Source organism: Podarcis melisellensis (genome assembly GCF_964234715.1).
Source record: "Podarcis melisellensis genome assembly, chromosome: 7".
Lineage (NCBI taxonomy): Eukaryota > Metazoa > Chordata > Lepidosauria > Squamata > Lacertidae > Podarcis > Podarcis melisellensis.
The window spans coordinates 1,879,515-1,901,743 of NC_138539.1; the positions used below are offsets into that span (position 1 = coordinate 1,879,515).

The 22,229-nt window shown below is 49.4% G+C and overlaps 1 protein-coding gene across 1 annotated transcript in view; it reads left to right on the forward strand.

Moving 5' to 3' along the window:
- Positions 1-22,229, forward strand: part of CPSF1 (cleavage and polyadenylation specific factor 1) — a 41,703-nt gene that overhangs the window by 4,681 nt on the left and 14,793 nt on the right. The window contains exons 3-21 of the mRNA XM_081918649.1: positions 1,653-1,680; positions 2,896-3,029; positions 3,886-3,966; positions 5,379-5,530; positions 6,575-6,721; positions 7,841-7,980; positions 8,805-8,915; positions 10,472-10,565; positions 11,585-11,672; positions 11,918-12,043; positions 13,123-13,174; positions 13,764-13,858; positions 14,700-14,774; positions 15,060-15,140; positions 17,578-17,676; positions 17,818-17,925; positions 19,248-19,389; positions 20,017-20,195; positions 21,977-22,113. Of these exons, the coding sequence (XP_081774775.1) occupies positions 1,653-1,680; positions 2,896-3,029; positions 3,886-3,966; positions 5,379-5,530; positions 6,575-6,721; positions 7,841-7,980; positions 8,805-8,915; positions 10,472-10,565; positions 11,585-11,672; positions 11,918-12,043; positions 13,123-13,174; positions 13,764-13,858; positions 14,700-14,774; positions 15,060-15,140; positions 17,578-17,676; positions 17,818-17,925; positions 19,248-19,389; positions 20,017-20,195; positions 21,977-22,113 (2,069 nt within the window). The remainder of the gene's footprint in view (positions 1-1,652; positions 1,681-2,895; positions 3,030-3,885; positions 3,967-5,378; positions 5,531-6,574; positions 6,722-7,840; positions 7,981-8,804; positions 8,916-10,471; positions 10,566-11,584; positions 11,673-11,917; positions 12,044-13,122; positions 13,175-13,763; positions 13,859-14,699; positions 14,775-15,059; positions 15,141-17,577; positions 17,677-17,817; positions 17,926-19,247; positions 19,390-20,016; positions 20,196-21,976; positions 22,114-22,229) is intronic.

Below are 22,229 nucleotides of genomic sequence, written 5' to 3' on the forward strand. Positions count from 1 at the left end.
TCCTGAAAACAAAAGGCCGTGGGTTGGGCAACAACAAAAGAGTTCTTTCCCACAGTGTAAAATTGTGGAGCACCTGAATCATAGAATCATAGAGCTGGAAGAGACCACAAGGGCCATCAAGTCTAACCCCCTGCCAAGCAGGAAACACCATCCGAGCACTCCTGACATATGGTTGTCAAGCCTCTGCTTAAAGACCTCCAAAGAAGGAGACTCCACCACACTCCTTGGCAGCAAATTCCACTGTCAAACAGCTCTTACTGTCAGGAAGTTCTTCCTCATGTTTAGGTGGAATCTTCTTTCTTGTAGTTTGGATCCATTGCTCCGTGTCCGCTTCTCTGGAGCAGCAGAAAACAACCTTTCTCCCTCCTCTATGTGACATCCTTTTATATATTTGAACATGGCTATCATATCACCCCTTAACCTCCTCTTCTCCAGGCTAAACATGCCCAGCTCCCTTAGCCGTTCCTCATAAGGCATCGTTTCCAGGCCTTGGACCATTTTGGTTGCCCTCCTCTGGACTGACCCTGCCTCAGACAAGTGGTCTTGACAAATGGAGAGAGGCCTGGCCCAGCAGTGTTGGAGAGCCAGGCTTGAGCAGGATGCCGCCCCATTAGGGTTTTTTCACCCCCACCCCCGCTCAGGGACATTAGCTGATTGTCAGGTAGGCATGGTTAGGAGGAAATTGATTGTCAGGTAGGCTTGGAACCCCCCGACAGGCCAAGATTGGCCTGTGGGCCAGAGGTTTCGCACCCCTTAGTTCGGGGCTGAGTTTTACCCTGTGGGCCAGAGGTTTCGCACCCCTTAGTTCGGGGCTGAGTTTTACCTCCAGCTTCCCAAGGGCATATGCCCCGCAGAATTTCTCCTGTTCAGTGCTGAACTTGGATGAGGCAACTTCCCCTTACTGGCATCCCTGAAAACTGATTTCTACCCCCACCCAACCCAAGCACGGATGTGGCCTCGCAGCTCTCGCTGAACTGCGTTAGGATGGAAAGTGCCTGTAAGGACTGGAAGTGGCCGTCCCTCCTTCCCCGCTTCCAATCTCTATCACAAACACAGCCTTGTTGTTAAGCACCCACCTCGTCACCTAAAGCAACAAGAAACTACATGCAGGCGAATTCATAGACTTGTGTGTGGGCTGGCAGATGTGCGGAGCGTTCAAACCATCCTCTGCACCAAGTGTAGAAATGCAGCGGAGACTGCAGGGTGAACAATGGAGCTTCCCCCCCCCCTTTTTTGCAGGCTATTAACTTTTGTGGGCCAATTTACAAAGCTGCACAAACCCCGCATCCTGCCCCTCTGCTTTTCCCGTGCCAGATGGTGGTCCTGGGTAGCCTCAACAGGGGAGTTGGTTTGGAGAGACCTGGCACAGTCTGAGAGCCAGGGAATGATTTGGGTTGGTGCGGTTATGGTTCTGGGCTGCATCCTAGGGATGTACAGTTCTGGGGCTGGAAGGGAAAGCAATGCACAGGTGATGCCCAGATTTGCCATTCTTTGCTTTCTCTCTGGAGCATTAATGCAGCTTTGAGGAATGCCTTGGCACGCTGCCCCCGAGAGAAGGGAGGCGCTGGCCTCCTCAGCCAGACTGTGCAGCTGGTGCAGTGCGCCTGCATTGATGCTGCAGGACTGACGGTGTTCCTTTGCTTCTCTTCTAGACCTCGACCAAAAATGACAGGATCTCCGGTGAGTGGGGTGTGGGGAGCTGGGGCTGCAGTGTGCAGGCGTTGGGGGCGTGGGGGGGGGGAGTCTGGGCAAAGGAGCTGTGGAACCAGAGAGCCTGTATTAAGAGTTTTCCTTGGAAGAAGGCTGCTTAAGGGAAGCTGCTTCTGCAGCCCCACGGGTAGCTCAGCTGGGAGAGCAGCACACTGAGGGCCCAGGGTTCAAATCACTGGGCAGGCATGATTTTATACCCGTTTCTGGGAACCACAGAAGGAGGGGAGAGCACTCTTGTGCTTGAATCTTGCTTGTGGGTTTCCCATAAGGGGATCTTGTTGGTCACTGTGAGAACAGGTTGCTGCGCTAGATGGACTGCTGGCCTGAGCCAGCTGGTTGTTATTATATTCTTATAGTGGGCTCTGATTTTCTTGCCCGGCGGGCTCTCCCTGGTGCTGTCTTGGGGCCGTAAGTGCTTGGTTGCTTCTGGTGCCAATTCTCTGGGCCCCCAAGATCGGTCTCAGCTGAAATGAGGAGCTACTTCTAGGCAGCCCTCCAAGCAGCCATTGATCCGGGACCTTCACGCTTCTTAGCAAATGCCTTCCCAGCTCATGGGCCCTAGCTCTTAAGGGTGGAGCACACGGACGTGTCAAGATGATTTTGGTGCAGCAGGTTTGGGAACAATCTCTCCACCTGAGGCCTTGCAAAGAGGCTGCTTCTCAGAGTATGCCAGCCTTACCCAACCTGGTGCCCTCCAGATGCTTTGGAACACAACACCCATCAACTCTGACCAAGCTGACTAGGGCTGATGGGAGCTGTAATCCAAAACATCTGAACAGTGCCAGGTTCAGGAAGTCTGGAGTAATTGCTGAGACAGATGTGTAATTACTGTTTTTCATACGTTTGCTGTTTTTTCTGCAGTCAGGGACTGAAAAGAAACAGCACGGCCACCTGGCCACCAGCATTGAAACACACTGAGGTTGGCTTTCCATGCTAAGCCCATCTTCTCAGTGCTTATGTAGGCAGGCCTAATGTAAAGACTTGCTGGGAACAGGCCCTCTCCCCTTCACCTAAAGCAGAACATTTAGGTGGTCCTTTCACTGGTCATGGTAGCGTCCGTGGGCTGAGTTCGCCTGGGGGCAGGATACCGGCTGAAAGGTTTTGGAGGCTTCTCTCAGGCACAGAAAAATGGGTTGTGGGAAGGGGCTCAGAGCCTAATGCGCCTCCACTTTCTGTCTTGTGCAGAAGGCAAAGGTCACAAGGAGAAACTCGAGCTGGTGGCTGCCTTCTCCTTCTTTGGTAATGTCATGTCCATGGCCAGCGTGCAGCTTGCGGGAGCCAAGCGAGATGCCCTCTTGCTCAGCTTCAAGGATGCCAAGGTAAGGGGTCGGCTTGGGTGGGGGGCCATGAGATGCTGAGGGCGCAGGAGCCTCAAGGCACCCTGCTTGGGGAGCTGCACATCTTGGAGGTGGTGGAGGGTTTTGATAGGTAGTGGGGTATTGTTATAAGTTAGTGTCCCTCGGAGCCTTTCCTAAGGCCCCCTGGCCCCTCGACTTGCAGTTAACTATGGCGCGCCTCCTGGGTGGCAATTTCATCTGGCATGAGGCTAAACAAAATAGCCCTGGAGTTCTTAGGCTGAAAGGAAGCCAAGTCCCTTTCCAGACAACTGTCCAGACCATCGTCAGGAGAAAATGTCTTTGAATACCAGTTGCTGGAAGCCACAAGGAGGAGAGAGGTTTCTTGTGCTCGAATCCTGCCTGCTGGTTTCCCACAGCTACTTAGAAGACAATGGAACTCTTAGTACAGCCTTCCACAAGCTGGGACCTCCAGATTTTTGGACTATGGCTCCCATAATCCCCAGCCAGCACCAGTTTAGGGAAGGCTGCCCTGATGCACTGTGTGTCTTGCAGCAGCTAAACGAGTTTGTGTTTTGTGAAACAGGAAGAACTGAAGAGTAACCATGCAAAATGAGGAGTGAGTTGCCTTAAAGCTCTTGGATTACACGGGGTTCTCCCTTAGGCTGGAAAAATGGGCTTGCAGCAGGCAGATTAGAAGTAAATAGGCACATGAGAAAATGTAGCAAGCTCTTTTAGGGGAGGGAGGTAATTAGTTAGATTTATAGCCTGGCCCTTCCAAGGGTTCACTGTCGGTCAGGTTGATTAATACAATTTTCCGCTGAAGAAAAAAATGAAACTCTAGCGGATTGCCTCTAATTTCCTTTTTCCTGCCTCCTAGCTCTCCGTGGTGGAATATGATCCTGGCACCCACGACCTGAAAACACTCTCCCTCCATTACTTTGAGGAGCCAGAGCTGAGGGTAGGTATCCTAAGGCTTAAGAAACAAAATATTTTAGTATCGCCTTAGAGACCAACTAAGTTTGCTATTGGTAGGAGCTTTTGTGTGCATGCACACTTCTTCAGATACTTCAGATACTTCTTGCATGCACACAAAAGCTCATACCAATAACAAACTTAGTTTGTTTCTAAGGTGTTACTGGAAGAAAACTTTTTCTTTTGTTTCGACTATGGCAGACCAACACAGCTACCTACCCGTAACTAGAACTAAGGCTTGTGGTTTTAAGTTTTGAAAGCTGCTGTGGGAGGAGCTGCTACCTGTTCTCTTCCATAGCCAAGGGACATTGTGAAATCTCTTGCACCCCCTGAGACTCTTAAGGCAGCTGCTGGAGTTCCTGTGTGATGATGATGATGATGATAATTTATTATTTATACCCCGCCCATCTGGCTGGGTTTCCCTAGTCACTCTGGGTGGCTTCCAACAAAATATTTTTAAAAATCAGTCATTAAAAGCTTCCCTAAACAGGGCTGTCTTCAGATGCCTTCTAAATGTCAGATAGTTGTTTATCTCTTTGACATCTGAAGGGAGGGCATTCCACAGGGCAGGTGCCACTACCAAGAAGGCCCTCTGCCTGGTTTCCTGTAACTTGGCTTCTCCCAGTGAGGGAACTGCCAGAAGGCCCTCGGCACTAGACCTCAGTGTCCGGGCAGAACGATGGGAGTAGAGATAATCCTTCGGGTATACTGGGCGGAGACCGTTTAGGGTTTTAAAGGTCAGCACCAACGCTTGTGCTCGGAAACGTACTGGGAGCCAATGTAGGTCTTTCAAGACCGGTGTTACGTGGTCTTGGCGGCCGCCCCCAGTCACCAGTCTAGCTGCCACATTCTGGATTAGTTGTAGTTTCCGGGTCACCTTCAAAGGTAGCCCCACGTAGAGCGCATTGCAGTAGTCCAAGTGGGAGATAACTAGAGCATGCACCACTCTGGCGAGACAGTCTGCGGGCAGGGAGGGTCTCAGCCTGTGTACCAGATGGAGCTGGTATCCCTCTGTCTCCCTGCCAATCTCACCTTCATCTCAGTATTCATTCAAAGCAGCAGCTATTGGGAAGGTGAGGAAGTGGCTGAAATAGGGAGCCATTTTGACCTGTTTGCTTTTTCAGTTAGGAGTGGGTAGCCTTTTGCAGCTGTCCTCCCTTGCAGGGAGCCCCTCACTTTGAATGGCAGCTCCCCATTTGTCAGGGAACACAACCAAGACTTCTCCCTTCCTGAATCCCTTCTGTGCTCATGCCACACTCCCTTATCACATTTGGGTAAGCTCTGTGGGTTGAGAGACACCGTGTATTCCAGACCCAAGGGAGCACAGCAGAATAAAAGGAAGGGTCTCCTGCTCCCTCTGTGTCGCCCTGCTCATGGCCTGCTCTTTCTCTCCCCCAGGATGGCTTTGTGCAGAATGTTCACATCCCCAAAGTGCGGGTGGACCCTGATGGGCGCTGTGCGGTGATGCTCATCTATGGCACAAGGCTGGTGGTGCTGCCATTCCGCCGAGAGACCCTGACGGATGAGCACGAAGGCGTCATGGGAGAAGGGTAAGGGCTGCCTTGGGCTCTGCAACTGGCCAGAACGACCGATGCTCAACTGTAAAGGTAAAGGTAAAGGTACCCCTGCCCGTAGGGGCCAGTCTTGACAGACTCTGGGGTTGTGCGCCCATCTCACTTAAGAGGCCAGGGGCCAGCGCTGTCCGGAGACACTTCCGGGTCACGTGGCCAGCGTGACAAAGCTGCATCTGGCGAGCCAGAGCCGCACACGGAAACGCCGTTTACCTTCCCGCTGGTAAGCGGTCCCTATTTATCTACTTGCACTCGGAGGTGCTTTTGAACTGCTAGGTTGGCAGGCGCTGGGACCGAGCAGCGGGAGCGCACCCCGCAGCAGGGATTCGAACCGCCGACCTTTCGATCAGCAAGTCCTAGGTGCTGAGGCTTTAACCCACAGCGCCACCTGCGTCCCGATGCTCAACTGAGGTAGCATTTAAAATAATCAGGGTCTCAGAATGGGTGTGTTCCATTGAGAGTCCATCAAGGTTGCGAACAACGGGACTGTTGTGGCGTCCAGTCTGCTTCCACTGTGCCAACCTGCTTCTCCTGGCTACAGCAGAGTATCTTGCGCTGCGGTATGCCTGTGTGTAAGGAATCTCAGCCAGGCAGTAAAACTCTCGTACAACAACTTCTATTCTATGAAGCTTTATCGTACAGCAGCAAACAAACAGTTCAGCCAGGAGAGAGTGAAGACATGATGCTTCTCCTGTCGCAGCCATAACAGAAAGTAAAAATGTTCACGTAACAAAGATGCAAACACACCCGTAGCCGTCATTTCCTCTTGAGCTGTTAACCCTGTAAGCTCTGGGTATCCTCACAGGGTGGCATTTAGAGGAGAAAGGGGCTGCAGTGCAGGGCGGGACAGTCAGAAAACTGCAAGTAAGGGCTCAAAGCAAGAGTAATTATTGCCGTATTGCCAGTTTTTCATCTGTGAAATGGGTACCTTGTGCAGCTCGTGACAGTTTCCCAAGTGTGCCCCTTGGAAACCCTGGGGTGTATTTGGCCCCTGTGAACTCTTGGTGATATCTCTTGTTGCAGCCAGAAGTCAAGTTTTCTGCCCAGCTACATCATTGACGTGCGGGAGCTAGACGAGAAGCTGCTCAACATCATCGACATGCAGTTCCTGTATGGCTACTATGAGCCCACCCTACTTATCCTCTTTGAGCCCAACCAGACCTGGCCTGGGTATGTCTTGCCTTCCTCCTCCCTCTCTGTTGTTAGCTTTGCCCCAGAACAAGTGCTGGCCAGCTAGCCCCCCGTCACAAGAAAACGAAACGGGCACTGCAGCTCAGTGCTAGAGCATCTTTTTTGCATGCAGAAGGTCTCCAGCCTGAAATTCTGGAGAGCTGCTGCCAATCAGTGTAGGCATTACTGAGCTAGATGGACCAACAATATAACTTGGTACCGGTATGTGGCAGCTTCCTGTGCTCCTCTGTTTCTGCTTCAAAAAGCTAAACTCAGTCTGCAGATAGCCAAGGGAGAGCTGTGGGTCTCAGTACGGATGAATCCCACTGTTGTGTTAGGAAATGAGCTCTGGGGCTGGAGGGAGTCTGGTGCCCTTTGCCAGACATGGTATGTCAATTCTGGGACAAAGCCTGGGGCTTTTGCTTCCACTTCTGTCCCCTTCAACGTTGTTCCCTCCCAAGCACCATCTGACGCTTCATTATATATAAATACATTTTTATTGGTTTTTTAAAACGTATCATTTCCAACAATAATATAACATAATTTCTTATCTTATACAATGTTTTAGACTTCCATCAACATCTCTGATGATTTTCCGTTCTTTATCACTTATTCTGCATTTCTTAATTTCTCTATTACTCTTAATTATCACTAGTAATTCTCCTCATAGTCTTTCTTGCAATATTTCAAATACAGTGGTACCTCGGGTTACATACGCTTCAGGTTACATATGCTTCAGGTTACAGCCTCCGCCAACCCAGAAATAGTGCTTCAGGTTAAGAACTTTGCTTCAGGATGAGAACAGAAATCTCACAGTGGCGGACAGCGGCAGCAGGAGGCCCCATTAGCTAAAGTGGTACTTCAGGTTAAGAACGGTTTCAGGTTAAGTACGGACCTCCGGAACGAATTAAGTACTTAACCCGAGGTACCACTGTAGTCCTCCTTACAAAACTTCTTGCTGACGCTTCATTCTCTTGGAACCTGATGCTGCCAATTCCTGTTTCTCTCCCCATACCGCCGTCCCCAGTTTTGGCTCACCTTGACCGCACCTGCCCCACTTGCCTAGGCTGTGTGGACAGCGATGTCAAGTGGCCGAGCTCTTTCCTTGTCACTCTTCAGGCGGGTGGCTGTGCGCCAGGACACCTGCAGCATTGTGGCCATCTCCTTGAACATCATGCAGAAGGTCCACCCGGTCATCTGGTCTCTCAGCAACCTGCCCTTTGACTGCACACAGGCCCTGGCGGTACCCAAACCCATTGGTGAGAGGAACGGTTTCTTCCTGTTGTGTGGAGAGGGAGAGGTGGCGCAGGCGCTTGTGCGTGGGTAGAACAAGGTGGCTAGAAGCTGTGAAGATCTTTGGGGAGGGAGGGAGAGTGTTCCATTTTGAGTGGAAATCCCAAATTGTGGCAAAGGTGGTTAGACAGTGCAGGGAGGCCCATAACGCACTTAAGCTCTCAAGTTCAGTTGCCAGTAAAGGTAAAGGGACCCCTGACCATTAGGTCCAGTTGCGACGGACTCTGGCGTTGCGATGCTCATCTCACTTTACTGGCCGAGGGAGCTGGCGTACAGCTTCCGGGTCATGTGGCCAGCAGGACTAAGCCGCTTCTGGCGAACCAGAGCAGTGCACAGAAACAGCGTTTACCTTCCCATCGGAGCGGTACCTATTTATCTACTTGCATTTTGATGTGCTTTCAAATTGCTAGGTTGGCAGGAGCAGGGACCGAGCAACGGGAGCTCAGCCCGTCATTGCAGGGATTCGAACCGCGACCTTCTGATCAGCAAGCCCTAGGCTCTGTGGTTTAACCCACAGCGCCACCTGCATCCCAGTATCTCCCCTTAAAAAGAGATCTTTGGAAAAGGCACGCACCTGAGACCCTTGAACAGCCTCTGCCAGTCAGAGTAGGTGATAATGCGCTAGATGGTCTAGCATATTTTTCAGATAGGGGGTGTGTTCTGGACAGCAGCCTCCCTTACTCAGAGGACAGTGTAGACAAGCTCACTTTCCACCAGCTTGAACCCTGTGGCTCAAGAGTGACAACTCCGTCTTGGCCTAACTCTCCTCTCCCCTTCCTTCCTCCTCTAGGTGGAGTTGTGATCTTTGCGGTGAACTCATTGCTGTACCTGAACCAGAGTGTGCCGCCTTACGGCGTGTCCCTCAACAGCCTCACCAACGGCACCACCGTCTTCCCGCTAAGTAGGCCTCTCTGCTTTCCTTCCCTTCTATCAAAAAGAAGGTCTAAAGCGCTTCATATTTTAAAGATCCCTCAACAGTGCACAATATGAAAACAACACACCTTAAAACAAAAATGCAACCTAAAATCAACAAAACAACACAAAAGCATATAAACAGATACAAAAACAAGTACAACAGAGATGCATGAAATTCGTAGTCAAAGATCAGGGTCCAGTCTCATGAGCCAGAAAAAGTCTGGGCAAAAAGATTTGCCTTTATAAGACATCTAAAGCAACTGATGGCTGCTGCTCTGCTTATGGCAAAAGGAAGGAATTTTCAGTGTCGGGCAACAGCAGAAAAGGCCTGTTTTGGGATCACTGCCCTACAGTATTCTGCAGGGTTGTGTGCTGCAAGTAGAATTTCCCCCAGATGATCTTACTGATCTTTACAGGAGCAGGTGATCTTTCACAAAGGTCATCCGGTCCCAAGTTGTTCAGGGCTCTATATGTTAACAGCAAGACCTTGAACTTGGCCTGGGAGCTGATCAGCAGCCAGGGCGCTCGCTCAACACAGGTGTAAATATGTGTGCCTCCACCTGCCCCACTCTGCAACCTGGCCACTCCCACTCCCCCCACTTTTTGAAATATGGCAACCCAAGGTTACCAATACATGAATCACAGTGGCTAAGCTATTCCTGTCCAGGAAAGTGTGCTGTTGGTGTACCTTCCTAAAATTGATAATAGGTGCTCCTTGCCACAGAGGTTATTGGATGTTGGCAAGCTGCTGGTGGCCCTGGAGGTATGGCCACTGTGCTCCTGATCCTTATGGGCTCAAACTGAGCAGCTAGCTCTATATAGGACCCTTTCCCTGCCCTATAGTTTTACTTTCCTGTACCCAGGAGTGGGCAGAAAAGGAGTGAACTCCTAACCTCGTGCTCTTAACCAGATGCTGTTCAACAGAGAATACTACCTGTTATGTCACTTCTGGTGCAGGTTTTAAAACATTGGTTTTATGGGAGAGGCAGGGGTTGGGATAGGAACCACATGGCATCCTTTGCAAACTTTCCAGTGCAACCCTTAATCATCAGGACTAGAGATGTGTACAGTGGTACCTCGGGATGCGAACAGGATCCGTTCCGGAGCCCCGTTCGCATCCTGAATAGAACGTAAGACGCGATGGCGCATCTACGCGTGCGTGGATCGCGTTTTGCCGCTTCCGTGCATGACGTCATTTTGAGCATCTGCGCATGCGCGAGTGGCAAAACCCGGAAGTAACGCGCTTCATTACTTCCGGGTTGCCGCGGAGCCGCACTCAGTCTGAAGCACATTCAACCCGAGGTATGACTGTACTAGTGTGTGTACATGGAAAGCTGACACTTTCAGCTTCTGAAATTCTGCCCCGGTTAGCAGGCTGTGAACTCTCATTGCAAACCTGGTAAGTGGATAGAAGGCTTATAACCCCAAGCAGTACTGCATGAGGGAAAGTGCTCAGACCAGGCTACAGCTCCAAAGCGGACAGCAGCAGCGTCCTGAGTCCTGCTACCTTGGCCTCTGCTGATGCCTTCCTCCTCTTTACAGGGATCCAAGAGGGAGTGAAAATCACACTGGACTGTGCCCAGGCGGCTTTCATCTCCTATGACAAGATGGTCATCTCGCTGAAAGGAGGGGAGATGTAAGGCTTCGGATTGCTCTCAGGTCACCAGGCACAATTACCTTTGCCAGCTTCCAGCAGGGAGCTGTTCTGTTCAGACCTGGGATGTTTCTGCTTACAGAAAAAACAGCTCTGCAGCTCTGCTCACTTGGCCAGATGCAGGCAAGCTGCTTGCTGCTCCCGGTTCTCTTGGACCGTAAACATCCAGCCCATTGGAAAGAGATTCCGCTTTTGATGTTGTCATGTGCTGGGAGGCAGGCTGACCTCTTTCTCCCCGGGTTCTGTTTCTGCCCCCCTCAATGCAGTGAAGTCGGTAAATATTTCATGGCTTAGCAAATAAATTTAAAGCCCAAAGATGAGCCTGACACGGGTGACGGAGAAGCAAGAGCACATATTTCTTCAAAGCGCCAGAGAGAGAGAAAGAAGTGGAAGAGAAAATGTTTGCATCTGCTAGCCGATGCCCTATGAAAGAGATTATTGGACACCCGGCTCCAGTCTTGGGCAGGGCTCACTTTGCAGTGTCCCTGGTGGGTGGGAGTCGAGTGGAACTTGGTTGCCTGAACAGCTGCAACACTCGGCTTTTTGTCGTTTTTCTTGGGCAACTCATTGCAAACCTCTGGAGCTGGACCCCTTCAGACAACCTAGTTTTGCTTAGTTGCCAGTGTGTGGCAGTTGCAAATATCAGTTAATGTAGAGGAGAAAAGTAGTCTTCTAGACCCACCTAAGGAGAGTATGGTAGGGCAGCTAAAACAAATAGAAAATTTGCAGTGGGAGAAGGAGTCCAGTGTGTGGTTGGTCTTTCGGCCTTTACCTTGAATTGTCTCCCTCTCATAGAATTTTATAGTTGGAAGGGACCTAAGGAATCATCTAGTCCACCCCCCTATGCTTTGTGTTCAGTGAGAGAGGGGCCAATATCCTGGGGTTGAGTCTCCCCAGGCCACTGCATGTTTGACAGGGCTCCTTGCAAGCTTTCTTGCTCAGACAATGTTTGCCCTCTGCCAATGGGATCCCTTCACCTGCCTCCCTTCCTCTTTCCCTAGCTACGTGCTGACCCTCATCACCGACGGCATGCGGAGCGTCCGATCCTTCCACTTCGACAAGGCGGCAGCCAGCGTCCTCACCACTTGCGTAAGCTCTATTAGGCCGGGCACTGGCAGAGTCAGGGTGGCAGGGTTGCGGGGGGAGGTTGAGGCAAAAGCCAGTTGCGTATATGAGATAAATATGATTGCTGAGCCCAGTCGGTGGTGCCCCTGCCCTGTTTTGCCTCTGGGCGCCCCCTGCTCCCTTTCAATGCCTCTTTGCCAGCTTCTCCCACGAGGCCTTGTCTGACACTCCATCTCCCCACCCTTTCCCTTCTGCCTTTCGGATCTCAGATGATCACCATGGACCCCGGCTACCTCTTCTTGGGCTCACGTCTTGGCAACTCCCTCCTCCTCAAATACACAGAGAAGCTGCAGGAGACCCCCATGAGCGTTGCCAAGGACCCCGCAGAGAAGCCGGTGAGTTCACTGGGACCTGGCCTGCCCCATTTACTTAAAGAGACGCATTACGTTAGACGCTCCCCCCACCTCCAATAATAATAATAATAATAATAATAATAATTTATTATTTATACCCCGCCCATCTTGGACGCGGGTGGCGCTGTGGGTTAAACCACAGAGCCTAGGACTTGTCGATCAGAAGGTCGGCGGTTCGAATCCCCGCAACAGGGTGAGCTCCCATTGCTCGGTCCCAGCTCCTGCCAACCTAGCAGTTCGAAAGCACGTCAAAGTGCAAGTAGATAAATAGGTACCGCTCCGGCGGGAAGGTAAATAGCGTTTCCATGCGCTGCTCTGGTTCGCCAGAAGCGGCTTAGTCATGCTGGCCACATGACCCGGAAGCTGTATGCCGGCTCCCTTGGCCAATAAAGTGAGATAAGCGCCGCAACCTCAGAGTTGGTCACGACTGGACCTAATGGCCAGGGGTCCCTTTACCTTTACTTTTACACCTGACTGAGTTTCCCCAACCACTCTGGGCAGCTCCCAATCAAGTGTTAAAAACAATACAGTATTAATTATTAAAAACTTCCCTGAACAGGGCTGCCTTCAGATGTCTCTTAAAGATAGGATAGCTGCTTATTTCCTTCACATCTGAAGGGAGGGCGTTCCACAGGGTGGGTGCCACTACCGAGAAGGCCCTCTGCCTGGTTCCCTGTAACCTCGCTTCTCGCAGTGAGGGAACTGCCAGTAGGCCCTCGGCGCTGGATCTCAGTGTCCGGGCAGAACGATGGGGGTGGAAACGCTCCTTCAGGTATACAGGACCGAGGCCATTGCAGGACAAACCCCAGGCAGCCTTCCTGTCCAGTGCTGCTTGAATCTGGCCCAGCCACAGAGAGTGTTTGGGGGGGGGAGGCATAGGGAAGGGGAGCCCGGTACCTGAGTGGGTGTTGGTTGGAGGGAGAGCAAAGCAGCTGATACACTGACTGTCGTGAATGAATGGAGGTTTCAGCTGGAAACTCTTCACCTGTTGGCTTCCAAGGGAAGTCGGACTTGGTGAGTCCCCTGCCTTTTGTCAGCATGCAACTTCCTTCCGCCTGCAGGAGGAGCCTCCCGTCAAGAAGAAACGTGTGGAGCAGACTGCAAACTGGACGGGTAGGTGGCTCTGCCCCAGAGCCAATGAGAGGGGATGCTGGGGGATCCAGTACAAATTCTGGTGTTCTGGGGAGTGGGTCATAAAAGGGGGGGAAGTGTTGGAATACTGCCGGGGAGACGGGGGCATTTGCAGGCCCCCAGCTGGCTCCAGCTGGCAGCCGGGTGATCTCCGGTACAGCATCAATTAGTGACCCGAGCCTCAGATATGTTTAGAGAATCGGCACACTCTTATCAGCAGAGTGAATAAATTTCCACAACAGAAGTGGCGGACAGAGACATGTGTAAGCGTTATCATAGTTCAGGAACAAAGGAAAAACATGTCTGCTTCCCTTCGTCTCCAGCAAACAGCAGGATAGCAAAAGCAATATACAAACGGAAGTTCCCAGCAAGCCTGTGCTGGAAGTAAACAGGCATGTGACACACAACAGTCATGCCTGCTCCTTTTAAGGTGGAACGGAGCTATATCCTTAATGGAAGTCCCTAGGAAGAGCTGTTGAGTGGAGTGTGCAAGAGAAGGAAATTTGTGAAGAGGAGGCACAGATCTAATCCCAAGGCTTCTCCTACCCACATCCTAATGTGTCCTCTGCAGGGGGAAAGTCAGCTCCTCAGGACGAGGTGGACGAGATCGAGGTGTACGGCAGCGAAGCCCAGTCTGGGACCCAACTTGCCACCTATTCTTTCGAGGTACCATTTACATGGACAAAATAAAAAACCTGCTTATGGCAGGCATGCTCTCTCTCTTCCTGGGGTGATGGAAGAAGGGCAGGAGAGTTGGGAAACTCAGTGCTAAAGACTCAGCTCCTTTTCCTCACTGCAGGATCACATTCACCCAGTGCTATACCAGCTGCACTGGCTCCCGGTGGAGTACAGGATCAGGTTCAAGGTGCTGGTTTTGACCTTTAAAGCCCTAAACGGCCTAGGATCCTCGTACCTACGGGACCGCCTCTCCTGGTATGTCCCACGGAGGACCTTCAAACAAAAACATCTTGGAGGTCCCGGGCCACAGGGAGGTTAGGCTGGCCTCAACCAGAGCCAGGGCTTTTTTGGCCGTGGCCCCGATCTGGTGGAACGCTCTGTCCCAAGAGACTAGGGCCCTGCGGGACTTGACATCTTTCCACAGGGCCTGCAAGACAGAGCTGTTCCACCAGGCCTTTGGCCAAGGCACAGCCTGACCCCCTCCTTTGGTAATCCTCACAGAACTCTAGCCCAATGGTTGCCACTAATTTGATTTGAACTGATTTTAGAATGAATTGATTTTAGAATGCTGTATTATTTTATTGTTGTTAGCTGCTCTGAGCCCGGCTTTGGCTGTGGAGGGTGGGATATAAATAAAAAAATAATATTTTTATTATTATTCCCTTCCCTATGCTAGACCATTCCTTTGAGCTGGCAATGAATCAAAGCACACCTGGATCAGAAATTCTTTGTAGTCTCCCATCCTTGCTCCTCTACCCAGAGCTATTCCTTGAGCAGTAGGTAACCCATGAGCCTTTTCTGTTTCTCTCTTCTCCCCCAACACTGACAGGTGTGCGACAGTATCCTGAACATCGGTCCCTGTGCCAACGCCGCAATGGGGGAGCCGGCTTTCCTTTCTGAAGAGGTGTGCGCTCGGCTGGTTCCTTCTCTGAGCTCTGGGTGTAGGGACGGTCAGGGTCCAGTGCCTGAAGAAAGAACCCTAGGAGGAGTGGGGAAACTTGCTAGGTTTGGCCCTTCTGCCCTTCCAAGGGGTTCTAATGGCACGGAGGAGCTTGCAAAGGGTTCCTGGAGGAAATCAAGGACACTTGCTGTGAAGTTGCTGTGAGTGAGGCTAGCTCACCACTCTCAATCACCTAACACTGTCTGTCTGTCTGTCTGTCTGTCTGTCTGTCTGTCTGTCTGTCTGCAGTTCCAGAACAGCCTTGAGCCCGACCTTGAAATCGTCGTGTGCTCAGGATACGGCAAGAACGGCGCCCTCTCGGTCCTTCAGGTGAGCGAGCAGAACTGCTGGGGCGGGAAGCGCAGGGATTGCACTGTGCGAAGGCCTGCGTCGGTGAGGAGAGTCTGGCGCAGGTCAGGTACCAGTGCTACAGCAGCAGCGGCGGCATGCCCTAGGCTTACCAGGGCTGCCCCTGAGATCAATGGAGCGGCCTATAAACACCTAGGAACAAGTAGTAGGAGGAAAGCAAGCCTGATGAGGAACGGTTGAAGGAGCTGGGTATGTTGAGCCTGGAAAAGAGGAGACTGATAGGAGATAGGAGAGCCATTTTCAGATATCTTAAGGGTTGTCACATGGAAGAAGGCTTGTTTTCTCCTGCTCTGGAGGGCAATGGCTTCAAGGTACGTGAAAGGAGATTCCGACTAAACATCAGGAAGAACATCAGTTCAGCTTCTGAGTCCCTTTGTGGTCTTCTCCAGACTTTGGCCTGCTACTGTGCCCAGCTGTGTTCCAGGTTTTAACAATCATTTTGGCATTTACCCCTCTGTCTTGCAGTTGTTCAGAGAGCTCTTCAAGTCTTCCGGTGTCTGACTTCTCAACTTCCTTAGTATCGTATTTTCTAGCTTGGCTCATATTCAATATTTCCACTTCCACTTCCAATCTTTTAGCCAATCAAGACCTGCTATTTCACACCAGGCCTATTTTTCCTCATGGATCTCCCTTCCACGCAGTGAAACAAACAGGCCCTTTGAGGTGCATACTTGGTTTACCTGCCCAGAAATTGTACAACTGCTGGGGACCCCACCTTGAGTGCCGGAACCCTAATTTCAGGGGGGTGCAACTGGTGCGATCACACTGGGTGCCGTGCTGCAAGGCGCACCACAACAATGCTGTCGAACATAGCGCAAGAGATGGGGAACGTTGAATTTTAACATTGCACTGGGCACCACTGAAACTTGGGAGCCCAAAGTCTGCCACTGCCTAATTTCATACACACACATTTTTATTAATTTTTTAACTTATTAATTCCAAGAATCATACAATATTTTTGGACTTCCGTCAATGCCTCTGATGATTTTCCGTTATTTGTCACTTATTATGCATTTCTTAATTTCATATTACCTTTAATATCCTTAACTAATAATTCTCCTCATTGTCTTTCTTGCAATATTTCAAATAATTCACCTTACAAAACTTCTTGCAAACCTACTAGCGTGATCTGTTCATCACAATTACTTTTCAAATAGTCTGTAAATTTACTCCAGTCTTCTGAGAATCTCTGGTCCCGCAAGTTTCGAATCCTTACTGTTAGTTTATCTGATTCTGCATAGTCCATCAGTTTCATCCTCCATTCTTCTTTTGTCGGTAGTTCTTCTTGTTTCCATTTTTGTGCCAATAAAATTCTTGCTGCCGTCACTGCAAATAAAAACAACTTACAGTCCTTTCTGTTTATATCATCTCCTACAATGCCAAGTAAAAATGCTTCTGGCTTCTTAATGAATGTATATTTCAACATCTTTTTCATCTCATTATATATCATTTCCCAGACGTTTTTCACTTTTTTACATTCCCACCACAAGTGATAAAATGTTCCTTCTTTTTCTTTAAATTCCCAACATTTATTAACAACTTTATACATTTTAGCTAATTTCACAGGCGTAATATACCACCTATACAACATTTTCATCACATTTTCTTTTAAGGCATTGCATGCAATAAATTTTCATCCTTTCCACAGTTTTTCCCAATCTTTTAACTGTGTATTATACACAAAGTCTTTGGCCCAACGTATCATAACTGACTTTACCTCTTCCTCTTTCAAATGCCATTCAAGCAGCAATTTATACATTTTAGACAAAGTTTTACATTTATTACTCAATATCTCCATTTCAAATTTTGATTTGTTTTCGTCAAATCCTTTTTCCTTAAAATCCTGTTTAAACATTTCATTGACTTGGCGGTAGTGTAGCCAATCATTCACATATTCTTTAACTTCTTCATAGGGTTTCATTTTCCATTTACCCCCTTCTTTTTGTATTACCGTATTTTTTGCTCTATAAGACTCACTTTTTCCCTCCTAAAAAGTAAGGTGAAATGTGTGTCCGTCTTATGGAGTGAATGCAGGTTGCGCAGCTATCCCAGAAGCCAGAACAGCAAGAGGGATAGCTGCTTTCGCTGCGCAGCGATCCCTCTTGTTGTTCTGGCTTTTGAGATTCAGGATATTTTTTTTCTTGTTTTCCTCCTCCAAAAACTTGGTGCGTCTTGTGGTCTGCTGCGTCTTATAGAGCAAAAAATACGGTATTTTTCCATATTTTTCCCAATTCTTGCTCATATTTATCTTTTTCACACTCATTGCTTCTAATGGAGATAACCACTGCGGTGTTTTACGTTCTAATAGGTTTTCATACCTATCCCATATTTCAAATAGAGATCTTCGGAATGTATGGTTTCCAAGCCACTGCCTAATTTCTTCCTTCCTTCTCAACAGAAAAGCATCCGCCCTCAAGTGGTGACGACCTTTGAACTCCCAGGCTGCTATGACATGTGGACGGTGATCTCGCCCCAGAAGACGGAAGAGGCAGCAGAGGTGCGTATGGCCTCTACTTCCCAGGGGCTTTGAGTCACCTTCTTTTGAGGAGGAGGGTTTCCTTCCAGCCTCTCTCCCACAAAGGCAGAGGCTCTGTGCACTGTGACAGCATCCCTGGCCACCTTCTTCTCCCCACAGGAGGAAGACGCCCAGGGAGAAAGCGCAGAGAAGGAGCCGGCCCCGCCAGAGCCTGCTGACGACGGGAAGCGGCACGGCTTCCTCATTCTGAGCCGGGAAGACTCCACCATGGTGAGTGCCGGCATTTTTCATTGGGCATGGCCCTGGGTGCCCTCTGGAGCTTGGCTGAGTGTGGTTCAGTGACTAAGGGGAAGGCAACTGGCAGCTGAAAGGGGCTGCTTTGAGGGAGATCAGCGGAGTGGGCAGTGTCAAAGAGGTTGGGGGGTGTACAGATCTGCCAAGGGCTGGCAGCATGAGAAGAAAGCTGGAACTTGCTCTGCCCCCTTCACTCTGGCCATAATAATAATAATAATAATAATAATAATAATAATAATAATAATTTATTATTTATACCCCGCCCATCTGGCTGGGCTTCCCCAGCCACTCTGGGCGGCTTCCAAAAAAATATTAAAATACTGTAATACATCAAACATTAAAAGCTTCCCTAAAGAGGGCTGCCTTCAGATGTCTTCTAAAAGTCTGGTAGTTGTTGTTCACTTTGACATCTGGTGGGAGGGCGTTCCACAGGGCGGGTGCCACTACCAAGAAGGCCCTCTGCCCTGTAGCTTTGCTTCTTGCAGTGAGGGAACCGCCAGAAGGCCCTCAGAGCTGGACCTCAGTGTCTGGGCAGAACGATGGGGGTGGAGACGCTCCTTCAGGTATACTGGACCAAGCCGTTTAGGGCCTTAAAGGTCAGCACCAACACTTTGAATTGTGCTCGGAATCCCAAAGGATCCACCTCCTCAGAGTATTGTGGAAGAACAATGTCAATCAACATCTGATGCTCTCCTTCTACCGGTCCACAATAGAAAGTGTCCTTTCCTACTGCATCACGGTGTGGGACGCAGGTTTGACATCAACTGATAGGAAGTGCCTACAGAGGAGGGGTAAATGCAGCACAAGATATTATGGGCTGTCCCGTGAATCCGCTGGATGAAATAGTGGAAGAATATTGCCTCAGGAGAGTGAGGAAAATTCTCAGGGATGATTCACACCCTGGCTGGCACTTTCTTGATCTCCTGCCCTCGGGCAGAAGATATAGAAGCAGGATTAGTCGTGCCAACAGGGTAAAGAACAGCTTCTGTCCGTGGGCTGTTAGGCTGCTGAATGAAAAGATAACAACAGGGCAACTGACTTTTGGGTTTGGTGTGTGTGTGCGTCAGTAAACAAGGGGAATTAAGATTAAGAGAGCTGAGTGGGGGGTGCTCGTGTAATCTCACCGTGTACAAGTTGTACAAGTGACAATAAAGTATTTCATATTAATTATGAGGTGGCCTGACTCCACACACACCTTGCTTTTTCCTGGGGCAATCCCTGTATGATCTTCCTCTTGGGAATATTCCCTGCAAGGGCACATGGGTGTGACTTGTTTTTTCTTTGCCTCCTCCCATCAGATCCTGCAGACAGGCCAGGAAATCATGGAGCTGGACACCAGCGGCTTTGCCACCCAGGGGCCCACTGTCTATGCCGGCAACATTGGCGAGAACCGCTACATCGTCCAGGTGTCTCCCCTGGGAATCCGCCTCCTGGAAGGGGGTGAGTACAGCTAGAGGTCTCAAGCTTGGTTTTAAAGGCAGACGTTCTGATTATCAATCCATTTTTACAGAAGAAAATATGAAGCTTTAATATGTTAAGATATAGAATTAAGATAAAAACAAAGAGGGAAAGGATTTGCTGAATTAACCATGTGAACTGGAATACAAAAAAGGGAGGCGTGAGGAGGTCAGGGAAATAAGTAAACGAAATATAAGACATGAAAAGATGGATCTGTTTTTAAATTGTTTTCTTTTTTATCCACTTTTTATGTATTTTGTATTTGTCATTTGTACTTCTGTACCTTTTTTCTTCTTCTTTTTTCTCTTTTTTTATTCTGTAACTTTTCTCTGCCTATAAAACCTTAATAAATATCATTTGAAAAAATAAAATAAAATAAAGGCAGACGTTTCTGGAAAGAGCCCTTGGCCTAGAAACTGAATCACTAGACAGGGGAAGCGGTGGAGGTTGGTGAGAGAGACTTGAGCAGACATACTTTTGAAAGCACCATGGATTCTGGGACGGTTGGTGTCCGGGGTGGGGGCCATTGGAGCTACGGTCCGGGGTGGAGGCCTGAGCTACCGTCAGGGCTTGGTCTGCCTTTCAGCTGCCTGTCTCTCTGCCTCACAGTGAACCAGCTGCACTTCATTCCAGTGGATCTCGGCTCGCCCATCATACACTGTGCCGTGGCCGACCCCTACGTGGTGATCATGAGCTCCGAGGGGCAGGTCACTATGTTTGTGCTGAAGAGTGACACCTACGGGGGCCGGACACACCGGCTCACCTTGCAGAAGCCGCAGCTGCATCACGTGAGTAGGAGCTGCAAATAAATAAATGAATGAATTTTATTTATACCCTGCCCTCCCCAGCCAAGACCGGGCTCAGGGCGGCTAACACCCGATATAAAACAAATTGATTGAAATACAACTTCAAAACAAGATTAAAATACAACATTAAAATGCAGCCTCAGTTCAGTAGAAACTCAAATCAAAAACTTTGGGGGGGATGAAAACGTCAAGTCTTCACCAAGGCCAGCTATCCAGACTGCTCCTACATGGGCCAGAAAAAAAACTAGGGAAGTCCCCAAATAGGAGTTCCATCACAGAAGGAGAAAGGAAAGAGGAGGAGGGGATCAAGTTGATTCCAAGCCAAAGGCCAGGTGGAACAAGTCTGTCTTACAGGCCCTGCGGAAAGAAATCAGATCCTGCAGGGCCCTGGTCTCATGAGGCAGAGCGTCCCACCATGCCGGAGCCAGAGTTGAAAAGGCCCTGGCTCTGGTTGAGTCTAATCTGACTTCCTTAGGGCCCGGGACCTTGAGGGTGTTGCTATTTATGGACCTTAAGGTCCTCCGTAAGCGTAGAATCATACAATAGAATTGGAAGGGAGCTTGAGGGTCATCTAGTCCCACCCCCTGCGATGCAGGAATCTTTCCCACAGCCGTCCCTAGATGGGCTTGAACCACCAACCTTCTGGTTCACAGCCAGACACACTGACCCATTGCATCAGAAGGGAGTCACAATCCCTTAGAACAGCATTGTGATTATCCCAGACTCAACCCTGCAAACATTAGCTGCTTGTTATACAGAGGGCTTCGCAGTCACATCTCATCACGGAAACTCAAAATCCTGTGTCTGGCTCTGCAGCTCAACCATAGAGCATTTATTTTACTTGCAGAAGGCCCATGGTTCAATTCGTGGCATCTCCAATCTGTTTTGTTTTACAAGGAAAGGATCCTAACCCTCCTCCCCCAGGGCCAGGGCCTTCTCAGTGATGGATCCGACCTGGTGGAATGCTCTGTCCCATGAGATCAGGGCCCTTCAGGATTTAACTTCCTTCTGCAGGGCCTGTAAGACAGAGCTATTCTGCATGGCTTTCAATTTGAATTTAGCCTGATCTTTTATTCCCCTTCCTTCCCTCTCTCCCTTTTTATGAAGATTACCTGCTCTGGGATCCCACAGCTCATTCTCCCCTGGTCTCCTTGCTGGCCCAAATAGGACTAATTTAGCCAGCTAGCCCCGGGGATCATCTAATGCTTATTGGATGGATTTCCCCCCTAAATTGATTTTTGAATTCTTAATTTATTGTTATTCACATTTTATACTGTATTTTGTGCAGTTTTTTGTTGTTTCAATAGTGTTTTAAATTTGTTGTTAGCCACCCTGAGCCCGGTTTTTTGAACTGGGAAGGGCGGGGTATAAATAAAATATTATTATTATTATTATCATCATCATCATCATCATTATTATTATTATTATTATTATTATTATTATTATTATTATTACCCATATGGTTAACTTGCAGAAATACATCTGAAAACATTGAGCAGTACCTGGCTTGGTGAGGCTCTATCACCCCTTCTTCTTGGCTAGCAGTAGCAGAAGACATTGTGCAGAAAACATTCATGTTTGCTCAGTTTGCGTAGCTTATCAGTGAGGTCTCCAAAAGTGGATCTTCTAACAAAGCAGGTGCACAGCCTGCTTGCAGCCGAGGGTCTTGGCATAACCAGATTCTGAGTCTGCTTCCATGCTGCTCAGTTAAGAGCAGGTCATCCTGTGTCTTGCTCTGAGGCAAGCTGTTGTCACCCCTCCAGCAATCGAAGGTGATTGCGCTGTGTGTATACCGGGACGTCAGCGGCATGTTCACCACTGAGAGCCATTCATCCAGCTCCCGGGACGAGCTTTCCTTGAGGACTCAGTCAGAATCTGAGGCTCCCATCCAGGACATCAGGTGGGTCTTGAGGCATGGCGAAGAGCTCTGGGAAGGGGTGGGGATTTAGCCATTTTGTGTGGGAGTTTGGGTTGTAAAATAGGGGCTGTGAGATGGTTGTTTGAGGTTTTTACGGC